The sequence below is a fragment of the Bos javanicus genome, chromosome 4 (genome assembly GCF_032452875.1).
Source record: "Bos javanicus breed banteng chromosome 4, ARS-OSU_banteng_1.0, whole genome shotgun sequence".
Taxonomy (NCBI): domain Eukaryota; kingdom Metazoa; phylum Chordata; class Mammalia; order Artiodactyla; family Bovidae; genus Bos; species Bos javanicus.
In genome coordinates this window covers 6,493,708-6,506,728 of record NC_083871.1, presented here as the reverse complement: position 1 = coordinate 6,506,728, position 13,021 = coordinate 6,493,708, and the positions used below count along the sequence as shown (strand labels likewise).

The window sequence follows — 13,021 nt, the reverse complement described above, 5'->3', positions numbered from 1 at the left end:
CCAACATCAGCTGGATCATGGAAAAAGCAAGAGAGTTCCAGAAAAACATCTATTTCTGCTTTATTGACTATGCCAAAGCCTTTGACTGTGTGGATCACAGTAAACTGTGGAAAATTCTGAAAGAAATGGGAATACCAGACCACCTGACCTGCCTCTTGAGAAATCTGTATGCAGGTCAAGAAGCAACAGTTAGAACTGGACATGGAACAACAGACTGGTTCCAAATAGGAAAGGGAGTACCTCAAGGCTGTATATTGTCACCCTGCTTATTTAACTTATATGCAGAGTACATCATGAGAAACGCTGGACTGGAAGAAGCACAAGCTGGAATCAAGATTGCTGGGAGAAATACCAATAACCTCAGATATGCAGATGACACCACCCTTATGGCAGAATGTGAAGAGGAACTAAAAAGCCTCTTGATGAAAGTGAAAGAGGAGAGTGAAACACTTGGCTTAAACATTGGTTCAACATTCAGAAAACGAAGATCATGGCATCTGGTCCCATCACTTCATGGGAAATAGATGGGGAAATAATGGAAACAGTGTCAGACTTTATTTGGCGGGGGGGGGGGGGGGCTCCAAAATCACTGCAGATGGTGACTGCAGCCATGAAATTAAAAGACGCTTACTCCTTGGAAGGAAAGTGATGAGCAACCTAGATAGCATATTCAAAAGCATAGACATTACTTTGCCAACAAAGGTCCGTCTAGTCATGGCTATGGTTTTTCCAGTAGTCATGTACAGATGTGAGAGTTGGACTGTGAAGAAAGCTGAGCGCCAAAGAATTGATGCTTTTGAACTGTGGTGTTGGAGAAGACTCTTGAGAGTCCCTTGGACTGCAAGGAGATCCAACCAGTTCAATCTAAAGGAAATCAGTCCTGGGTGTTCATTGGAAGGACTGATGCTGAAGCTGAAATGCCAATACTTTGGCCACCTCATGCGAAGAGTTGACTCACTGGAAAAGACCCTGATGCTGGGAAAGATTATGGGTAGGAGGAAAAAGAGACAACAGAGGATGAGATGGCTGGATGGCATCACTGACTCGATGGACATGAGTTTGGGTAAACTCTGAGAGTTGGTGATGGATAGGGAGGCCTGGCATGCTGCAATTCATGGGGTCGCAAAGAGTCAGACACAACTGAGCGACTGATCTGATCTGATACAAAGGGAAATTGACTGTAACACAATAATACTAGATGACTTTAACACACCCTACTCACACCAATGGACAGATAATCCAGATAGAAAATTAAAAAGAAATACAAGCCTTAAATGACACATTGGACCAGGTGGACCTAATTGATATCTCCAGGATATTTCATCCAAAAACAATGGAATTCATTTTTTCTCAAGTGCACATGGAACCCAGGATAGATCACATCTTAGGTTAGTAATCAACCCTTGGTAAATTAAAAAAAAAAAAAATTGATTCAGGCATTTTTTTCTGAGCACAATGCTATAAAATTAGATATGAAATACAAGAAGAGAACTGTGAAAAATACAAACACAGGGAGGCTAAATAAAACGCTTCTGAATAACCAAGAGATCACTGAAGAAATCAAAGAGAAAATTAAAAAAAAAAAAAAACCTAGAAACAAATGACAATGAAAACACAGCTCAAAACCTACGGGATGTAAATGCTAAGAAGGAAGTTAATAGCAATAGAAGCCTACCTCAAGAAACAAGAAAAACATCAAATAAACAACTTAATCTTACCCCTAAAGCAATTAGAAAAAGAAGTTTTAAATATCTCTAAGTTAGAAGAAGGAAAGAAATCATAAAGAGCAGAGCAGAAAAGAATGAAAAAGACAATAGCAAAGATCAATAAAACTAAAAGCTGGTTCTTTGAGAAGATAAACAAAATTTACAAACCATTAGACAGACTCATCAAGAAAAAGGGAAAAGACTCAAATCAACAAAATTTAAAATGAAAAAGGCAAAGTTATGACAATGAAGAAATATAAAGAATCTTAACAGACTATTACACACAATAATTTACCAAGAAAATGGACAACCTGGAAGAAATGGACAAATTCTTTACAGTACAACCTTCCAAGACTGAACTAGGAAGAAACAAAATATGAGCAGAGCAATCACAACCACTGAAATCAAAACTGTGGTGAAAAATCTTCCAACAAACAAAAGCCCAGGGCCAAATGGCTTCACAAATGAATTCTACCAAACATTTAAAGAACTAACACCTATCCTGCTCAAACTCTTCCAGAAAATTGCAGAGAAAGGAAAACTAGCAAGGTCATTCTACATGGCCACCATCACCCTGATACCAAAACCAGACAAAGATGATACCACAGAAAAGAAAATTACAGGTCAATATTACTGATGAACATACACACAAAAGTCCTCAACAAAATTCTAGCAGACTCCAAAAACACATTAAAAAGATCACACACCATGATCAAGTGGAGTTTATCCCAGGCATGGAAGGATTCCTCAAAGCAATCTACAGATTCAATGCAATCTCTATATAACTAGCAATGGCATTTTTCACAGAAGTAAAACAAAAAAATTCCACAATTTGTATGGATATACAAAAAGACCCAAAGAGTCAAAGCAATTCTGAGAAAGAAAAATAGCTGGAGGAATCACTCTTCCTGACTTCAGACTATATTACAAAGCGACAGTCATCAAGATAGTATGGTACTGGCACAAAAACAGAAATATAGACCAATGGAACAAGATAGAAAGCCCAAAGTTAAACCCATGCACCTATGGGCACCCTATCTTTGACAAAGGAGGCGAGAATATACAATGGAGAAAAGACAGGCTCTTCAATAAGTGGTTCTGGGAAAACTGGACAGCTACATGTAAAAGAATGCCATTAGAATGCTTCCTAACATCATACACAAAAATAAACTCTGAATGGATTAGACTTAAATGTAAAGACAGAAAGTGTAAAGCTCTATAGAGGAAAACTTAGGCAATACCTCTTTGACATAAATCACAGCAAGATCTTCTTTGACCCACCTCCTAGAGTAATGGAAATAAAAACAAAAATAAACAAATGGGATCTAATTAAATTTAAAAGCTTTTGCACAGCAAAGGAAACAATAAACAAAAGGAAAATATAACTCCCATAATGGTAAAAAATAATTGCAAATGAAGCAATTGACAAAGGATTAATCTCCAAGATATTATAAGCAGCTCATACAGCTCAATATGAGAAAAACAAACAGTCCAATGAAAAAATGGGCAGAAGACCAAAACAGACATTTCTCCAAAGATAATATGCAGATGGACAAAAAACGTATGAAAAGGTACTCAACACTGCTCATTATTAGAAAAATGCAAATCCTAACTACAATGAGTTTATTACCTCATACCAGTCAGAATGGCCGTCATCAAAAAAATCTACAAACAGTAAATGCTGGAGAAGATGTGGAGAAAAGGGAACCCTACTGCACTGTTGGTGGGAATGTAAATCGGTACAGTCAAAAAATAAATAAATAAATAAATAAATAAATCGGTACAGTCACTATGGAGAGCGATATGGAGATTTCTTAGCAAACTAGGAATAAAACTACTGTGTGACCCAGCAATCACAGTACTGGGTATATACCTTGAGATAACAAAAATTCAAAATGACATATGTACCCCAACGTTCACTGCAGCACATAATACCAGGACATGGAAGCAACCTAGATGTCCATCAACAGGTGAATGAATAAAGAAGTTGTACTACATGTATACAATGGAATATTAGCCATAAAAAGGAACAATTTGAGTCAAATATAGTGAGGTGGGTGAAACTAGAGCCTGTTATAGTGTCAGAAAGGGAAAAACAAGTATCATTTATTAATGCACATATATGGAATCTAGAAAAATAGTAGAAATGAACCTATTTAGAGAAGAAAGAGAGATACAGACGTAGAGAATGGACTGGTGGACAAATTGAGAAAGTAACACTGACATGTCCATCAGATTTTCCAGGCAAGAATACTGGAGTGGGCTGCCATTTCCTTCTCCAGCTCATCTTCCCAACACAAGAATCAAACCCATGCTCTTGTGTCTCCTGCACTGGCAGGTGGATTTTTTACCACTGAGCCACCAGGGAAGTTCCCATATGTACACTATCACCTGAACTAACACTCAAAAAAGATGTGCTTTTCATTATAGGGGACTGGAATGCAAAAGTAGGAAGTCAAGAAACACCTGGAATAACAGGCAAATTTGGCCTTGGAATACGGAATGAAGCAGGGCAAAGACTAATAGAGTTTTGCCAAGAAAATGCATTGGTCATAACAACACCCTCTTCCAACAACACAAAAGAAGACTCTATACATGGACATCACCAAATGGTCAACACCGAAGTCAGACTGATTATATTCTTTGCAGCCAAAGATGGAGAAGCTCTATATAGTCAGCAAAAACAAGACCAGGAGCTGACTGTGGCTCAGACCATCAACTCCTTATTGCCAAATTCAGACTTAAATTGAAGAAAGTAGGGAAAACCACTAGACCATTCAGGTATGACCTAAATCAAATCCCTTATGATTATACAGTGGAAGTGAGAAATAGATTTAAGGGCCTAGATCTGATAGATAGAGTGCCTGATGAAAATATGGAATGAGGTTTGTGACACTGTACAGGAGACAGGGATCAAGACCATCCCCATAGAAAAGAAATGCAAAAAAGCAAAATGGCTGTCTGGGGAGGCCTTACAAATAGCTGTGAAAAGAAGAGAAGCAAAAAGCAAAGGAGAAAATGAAAGATATAAACATCTAAATGCAGAGTTCCAAAGAATAGCCAGAAGAGATAAGAAAGCCTTCTTCAGCGATCAATGCAAAGAAATAGAGGAAAACAACAGAATGCGCAAGACTAGGGATCTCTTCAAGAAAATCAGAGATACAAAAGGAACATTTCATGCAAAGATGAGCTCAATAAAGGACAGAAAAGGTGTGGACCTAACAGAAGCAGAAGATATTAAGAAGAGATGGCAAGAATACACAGAAGAACTGTACAAAAAAGATCTTCATGACCCAGATAATCACGATGGTGTGATCACTGACCTAGAGCCAGACATCCTGGAATGAGAAGTCAAGTGGGCCTTACAAAGCATCACTATGAACAAAGCTAGTGGAGGTGATGGAACTCCAGTTGAGCTATTCCAAATCCTGAAAGATGATGCTGTGAAAGTGCTGCACTTAATATGCCAGCACATTTGGAAAACTCAGCAGTAGCCACAGGACTGGAAAAGGTCACTTTTCATTTCAATCCCAAAGAAAGGCAATGCCAAAGAACACTCAAACTACTGCACAATTGCGCTCATCTCACACGCTAGTAAAGTAATACTCAAAATTCTCTAAGCCAGGCTTCAGCAATATGTGAACCGTGAACTTCCTGATGTTCAAGCTGGTTTTAGAAAAGGCAGAGGAACCAGAGATCAAATGGCCAACATCCGCTGGATCATGGAAAAAGCAAGAGAGTTCCAGAAAAACATCTATTTCTGCTTTATTGACTATGCCAAAGCCTTTGACTGTGTGGATCACAAAAAACTGTGGGAAATTCTGAAAGAGATGGGAATACCAGACCACCTGACCTGCCTCTTGAGAAATTTGTATGCAGGTCAGGAAGCAACAGTTAGAACTGGACATGGAACAACAGACTGGTTCCAAATAGGAAAAGGAGTACATCATGGCTGTATATTGTCACCCTGCTTATTTAACTTATATGCAGAGTACATCATGAGAAACGCTGGACTGGAACAAACACAAGCTGGAATCAAGATTGCCGGGAGAAATATCAATAACCTCAGATATGCAGATGACACCACCCTTATGGCAGAAAGTGAAGAGGAACTCAAAAGCCTCTTGATGAAAGTGAAAGTGGAGAGTGAAAGAGTTGGCTTAAAGCTCAACATTCAGAAAATGAAGATCATGGCATCCGGTTCCATCACTTCATGGGAAATAGATGGGAAACAGTGGAAACAGTGTCAGACTTTATTTTTCTGGGCTCCAAAATCACTACAGATGGTGCCTGCAGCCATGAAATTAAAAGACGCTTACTCCTTGGAAGGAAAATTATGACCAACCTAGATAGCATATTCAAAAGCAGAGACATTACTTTGACAACAAAGGTCCGTCTAGTCAAGGCTATGGTTTTTCCAGTAGTCGTGTATGGATGTGAGAGTTGGACTGTGAAGAAGGCTGAGTGCCGAAGAATTGATGCTTTTGAACTGTGGTGTTGGAGAAGACTCTTGAGAGTCCCTTGGACTGCAAGGAGATCCAACCAGTCCATTCTGAAGGAGATCAGTCCTGGGTGTTCTTTGGAAGGAATGATGCTAAAGCTGTAACTCCAGTACTCTGGCCACCTCATGCGAAGAGTTGACTCATTGGAAAAGACTCTGATGCTGGGAGGGATTGGGGGCAGGAGGAGAAGGGGACGACAGAGGATGAGATGGCTGGATGGCATCACTGACTCGATGGATGTGAGTCTGAGTGAACTCTAGAAGTTGGTGATGGACAGGGAGGCCTGGCGTGCTGCTATTCATGGGGTTGCAAAGAGTCGGACACAACTGAGGACTGATCTGATCTGTAAAACAGATAACTAGCAGCAAGCTAAAAAGGGAGCCTAGTCCGGCACTTGGTGATGACCTAGAGTGCTGGAATGGAAGGGAGGCGCAAGAGGGAGGGGAGATATACATACATACATATATGTGTGTGTGTGTGTGTGTGTGTGTGTGTGTTGTATTACGGCTGATTTACGTTGGTGTACGATAGAGACCACCACAACATTATAAAGAAATTATCCTCCAATTAAAAATATAAAAATAAGTATTAAATACCTACTGATAGCATTTATTAAACACACCAGGTACAAATACCCCATAACTCTCATAAATGCTAACAGTGGGTCTGTGATGAGCTAAGGAAAGCATCTTTCATAATTCGTCTTTCATAGTTTGCCTCAGACACTGGAAAACAACTCTCCAAGTTTTTCGGCAGAAGAAAAAATGAGTAAAGAAGACAAAAGACTGGAAAATGGTGTTGAACTCAACTTACTCTTTTCCCTGAAAGCCTCACATCTCTCACTCATATCTAATCATTCAATTCTAGATGTACCAAGAAAAGGCAAAGGGAATATCAGAGAAATGGTAAGTGCAATCAAACACCGAAAATAGATGAATCAAGGACGGAGAGTAAGGAAGAAAGAAAGGAAACAGCAAACAGCACACTGAGATTGCCACCGGGCCTCATTAAAAACATATGCATGGCTATTCCTAAATGCTAACTCATAAACAGGCCCTTTATAAACCTAAGGCCTCAGATATGAAGTCCAATTCTTGGTTTTCCAGAAAATATTGGGCTTTTACTCTGCACTATTAGGAAAAACACACTAAGTTGTTAGAACGGTCTCTCTGGTCTACACTATTAACCTATTTATTATATAATTATATGGTTTTACAAATTAAATCTTGGTAGCTAAATACCATGATAAATATTCCTTTTATTAAATTATATTCTGTCGTAAATTATGATAGTAATGTTTAAATTATTTGGGAATCCAAACTTTTCATTAAGTACATGAATTAACAGAAATTTATTTGAGGGCTATTAGAACTAAGATGTGAAAGTAAAGAATAAGAAACATTCAGATCTATAGTATTTACATTCTAAAAACGCTTCTGGTAATTTACAACACAGCTCTAGAATTAGTTCACATTCTAACTTCGTTTTCCTTAAAGAATTGTGTACACTTACCTGAAAATGTAAAAAACAATTCATTTTGCAAACCAGCTCTTTGCATTTTAACACGATGACATTCAGACTTAAGTAAGGAAACTTCACATGAAAGGTCAAGAACAAGTTTGCTTAAAATCTGAAGAAGTTTCTTCTCAAAAGAAATATTATAGATACTGTTGCAGGGAGCTGCATGATATCGAGCTGTGAACTGGTAATAATAATGCGGCTCACGATAAGCTGCGAAAAATTAAACAGAGAACACGGTGACGGTTATTTAAGGAATTCAAATACATCTCAATTCTTAAAGACAAATTATTATTTTGAAAAAATTCATAATACAGTTAAGCCTTGAACAACACAACACAGGGTTAGGAATGCCAACACCCCTCCTGCCAGTCACAGTTGAAAATCCACGTGTAATTTATAGTCAGTCCTCCTTACCTGTTTCTCTGTATCCTGGGCTCTGCATCCCAGGATGTGGATCATGTTTGCTGCTGAAAGTATCCATGTATGATTGGACCCACACAGTTCAAACCCATGTTGTTCAAATGTCAACTGTGTATGTTTTTATATATAGCTGTATATACATACTATTTTTAATTTAACAAATACTCATCTAGCAGTTACAAGTGACTTATAGGTACTATTAGAGGCCCTTTACAAACAGTAACTCATTTAAATCTCTTTAATTTATTAATATTGGATAATCTTTACATCCATCATGAGGAAAATGAGGGAGGCAGGGATTACATCACATGACTAATGTCTATGCTGTGAAAACTGAGACTCCAGCTCTGGACCCTGGCCCAGAGGCTACGCCCTTTACCACCATGTCTTGATGCCTCAAACTCAGAAGGGAAACTTCTGTAAGTTCAAATATTTATCTTGGAAGAAATTAGTCATTTAACAATAGGTAAAAAAAAAAAAAAAAAAAAAAGCATGCTTCTAACATATCTACAAGCTATATTGAGTTCAACTGTTGTTTTGTCACTAAGTCATGTCTTTTGCAATCCTATGGACTTAGCCCAGCAGGCTTCTCTGTCCATTGGATTTCCCAGGCAAGGATGCTGAAGTGGTTACCATTTCCTTCTCTAAGGGATTTTACCGATCCAGGGGTGGAATCTGTGTCTGCTGCTTGGCAGGCTAATCCTTTACCTCTGAGCCACCAGGGAAGTCCCTTGAGTTTAATTATAACATCTGAAACTGAGAATGCCTTTTTTTCCCCTATAGACTTCAAAATCTCACTGAAATGATACAAGAAATATAAAAATGATAAGAAATCTACAATACTAAAAATCAGAAAAGTTTACTTTCCAAGACAGAGAGCTCTGTTGCTATTTTTGCTAATAAGGGGCCTGTTCCCGGCTCTCAGGCCACGGCAACACTCACCACCAGCACTGAGATGAGAGCCACCACCGTTCACTTTCCTACCTGTTCATTTGAGCCAAAGTTAAATGCAGAGATTGAGTACTGCCAGGCTTTGTCTTCAAGGCTGACATCAGACAGCTTATAATTAGTGAGAAAACTACCAGTTTAATTTACAATCATGAATGAAAACCAGACTTTCCTAACCAAATCTGGGGAAATACAGGAGCATTAAAGAAAAATATGAAAATGAAAAAACAAGGGAAAATAACATAAAAGAAATTAATGTTGGAATCATTTGTAAATATGTAAAATTCTAACTAGTAAATATAAAAAACATATCCATAAAACTACTATAAAGCTACTGTAGAAGAGAGGAGATGGTAAATATGAAAATAATTCTGGAAAAATTTTTAAATACAAATACTGAAAATTTTAAAAGCAACTGAATACATGAAAATGAGGTTAAAAATATAATTATATGTTTGTAAATGAAGTAATGGAATTCTTGTGTAGTGCAGAGCAAAATTAGAAGAGCAAAATAAGGGAAAAGGAAGAGAGATCCTAGATATACAATGTCAAATGGAAGGAGTTCCAGGAAAGGACAGAGAAGACAGAGAAGAAATTAATCAGGGATAAAAAGGGACAATGCTCTGTAAGCTAAAGGAAGATTTGTGTCCCCACACCAAAAAGGTCCATGAAACTATGAATAAGAAAACTGAAAATGTCACATTTCTACATAAATCTTAAAAACTTATCATGCATTCACTGACACATACATTGCTGCCGCTGCTAAGTCGCTTCAGTTGTGTCCAACTCTGTGCGACCCCATAGACGGCAGCCTACCAGGCTCCCCTGTCTCTGGGATTCTCCAGGTAAGAACACTGGAGTGGGTTGCCATTTCCTTCTTCAATGCATAAAAGTGAAAAGTGAAAGTGAGGCTGCTCAGTCATGCCGACTCTTAGCGACCCCATGGACTGCAGCCCACCAGGCTCCTCCGTCCATGAGATTTTCTAGGCCAGAGTACTGGAGTGGGTTGCCATTGCCTTCTCCGATACATACATTGCCATATGATAAGTAATTGATTTATAATGATTGTATCATGACTGATCACATCCAAGCCATGTGATGTGATACAAGCACCATGTAGAAGAGTGAACCTCAAAAAAAAAAAAAAAAAAAAAGAGTGAATCTCACTAGATGAAGCTGGAAGCTGGGGCAAGACTCACCACAAGGACTGCAAACAGAGCAAGTGTTCCCTATTCATGGACCAAAAAGGAACTCTTTTTTCTTTCAAGAATTCTGGCATGTATCATGTTACTGCCTTCCATAGAAAGAAGCCTGAATATAAGCCACAATACTTCCAAAATGCTCTCAAAAACTGTGTCAAGAGTATCCTCTTCTGAAGAGTGCTCCTTAACTTTGGGAGAAGTACACATTAACACACACAGCAATTCAGGATCCACGTGTAGGTGTCAAAGAGTTATTAACAAGTTGTATAAAAGAGAACACCGCAGGCTGCCTACAGGACTGGCCCTTGGCTGGTAAACATTTCCTACCTAAATAGGCGTTGTTCCCCACATGATAAAACTGGTTCTCACTCGAGGAAGTAAACCCTGCGCCTCTGAAGTCTGGGACTTCTGTTGTCAGCCTCTATGACTAGCTCCTAATCAATGCTTGGGTACTGAGTCAGCACACAGGCTACTGGATTCTCACCACTAAATAAGCGAGAGTTTCAATGTGGCCTCACACTGGAAGGACTGAGCACAGGAGGCCTCAACGGGACTCCTCCGGGTTCAGTCCATGCCGATCCCCATGCTGCTCCTACTGTATATTCCTCGCCTTAGCCACCAATGTAACTCCAAGTCCTTGCAGTGAACCCTTGCAACAATTCACAAAATCAAACCCTCGTGCAAAAATCAGAGGCTTTAAAAGACGATAGATATATATGGCTCTAGAAAAATAAAAATGATAAAAAATGACAGGAAAAATCTACAGAAGCTGTTCTCAAAAGTTTTGGTTTTGATCCCTTTACATCCATTCTTAAAAATCCCTAAGAATCCATCAAAGAACTTTTATGTAGGATGTAGCTACGAATATTTAAATTACTAGATATTCAAACTGAAAAACTTTAAAAATGTTTATTAATCAAATTTAAGATAGTAAAAACTCATCAGGCAGTAATATTTAAAAACCCTTTTAGGCACAATAACATTCTTCAAAAAGAATCAGTGAGAAGAGCAGTATTGTTTTATACATTGAAAAGCTGTTTAATGTCTGGTTTAAGAGAAGTTAGCTGGATTTGTACACTGGCTTGTGCATTCAATGACATGGGACATGCTGGTTTATTGCCTCATAAAGATATGTAGTTGGTTGGCAAGAAACATTTTAACAGCTTTTTCGGGTAATTGTGGATTACTCCACAGTAGTTTACCCACTATAACTGCAAATCTAAACACAGCTAAATCAGTAAATAATATCATAGTATAATTATAAAATAGTTTTCACCTTATTGACCCACTGAAAGGGACTCAGGACTCCCAGGAGTCCCTAGACCACTATAGAAAAATTACTCATATATACATTCAGAGTTAGAGTACTTGAACTTACTAGAAATTGGTAAGAACACAACTTAGAAAACCAGGTAAAAAACAGAAATAGAACACCTCAGAAGGAATAATAAGCACAGAATACGATGCTCAGAGATACTAGTACTAAGGAAACTGCAATCATGACAATGGCATAGCATTTTATACTCACTATACAAATTAAAGAGCAATAACACCTATTTTTGTGAAGGATATGGATACAAACAAGTTTTCACACATATTATGAAAATTTAAAAACAAAATTAAGAAATGTATCTCAAAGTATTAAAGTAGTAAACAAGAATAGGAAATTACAGAACAAAGTCCAGCAGACATGACTAAACAATAAGTGGAGATTTTAGAGACAAAGATACAACTGGAAATACTGGAGGTGGAAAGTACGGTCACTGAAACAGAAAAACAAATGGCACCAAAGTTAAAACATTAAGTGAACAGACTAGCTGAACTGCAGACATAACATCCTTGAAGAATAGTTTGACAAATCGCATAAAGGTACCTAAAACACAGGGCTATAAACATTTAAAGATCTGCATATATTGATACTATACAAGCCAAAAATATGGATGATAAATTGAGAAACCCTAATAAATATGTACATGAACCATGAACTTCCAGATGTTCAAGCTGGTTTTAGAAAAGGCAGAGGAACCAGAGATCAAATGGCCAACATCCACTGGATCATCGAAAAAGCAAGAGTTCCAGGAAAACATCTATTTCTGCTTTATTGATTATACCAAAGCCTTTGACTGTGTGCATCACAATAAACTGTGGGAAATTCTGAAAGAGATGGGAATACCAGATCACCTGACCTGCCTCTTGAGAAACCTATATGCAGGGCAGGAAGCAACAGTTAGAACTGGACATGGAACAACAGACTGGTTCCAAATAGGAAAAGGAGTACGTCAAGACTGTATATTGTCACTCTGCTTATTTAACTTCTATGCAGAGTACATCATGAGAAATGCTGGACGGGAAGAAACACAAGCTGGAATCAAGACTGCCAGGAGAAATATCAATAACCTCAGATATGCAGATGACACCATCCTTATGGCAGAAAGTGAAGAGGAACTAAAAAGCCTCTTGTTGAAAGTGAAAGAGCAGAGTGAAAACGTTGGCTTAAAGCTCAACATTCAGAAAACGAAGATCATGCCATCTGGTCCCATCACTTCATGGGAAATAGATGGGGAAATAGTGGAAACAGTGGCTGACTTTATTTTTCTGGGCTCCAAAATCACTGCAGATGGTGACTGGTTCATCATGGCAGATGAGCCATGAAATTAAAAGACGCTTACTCCTTGGAAGGAAAGTTATGACCAACCTAGATAGCATATTCAAAAGCAGAGAC

The 13,021-nt window shown here is 38.3% G+C and overlaps 1 protein-coding gene across 2 annotated transcripts in view; it reads right to left on the bottom strand.

Moving 5' to 3' along the window:
* Window positions 1-13,021, bottom strand: part of ZPBP (zona pellucida binding protein) — a 151,469-nt gene that overhangs the window by 100,235 nt on the left and 38,213 nt on the right. For both annotated transcript variants that reach the window (XR_009735767.1, XM_061413354.1), the window contains exon 5: window positions 7,721-7,939. Coding sequence is in view for 1 of the 2 variants with exons in the window: in XM_061413354.1 (XP_061269338.1) it covers window positions 7,721-7,939 (219 nt within the window). In the remaining variant the exon portion in view is untranslated. The remainder of the gene's footprint in view (window positions 1-7,720; window positions 7,940-13,021) is intronic.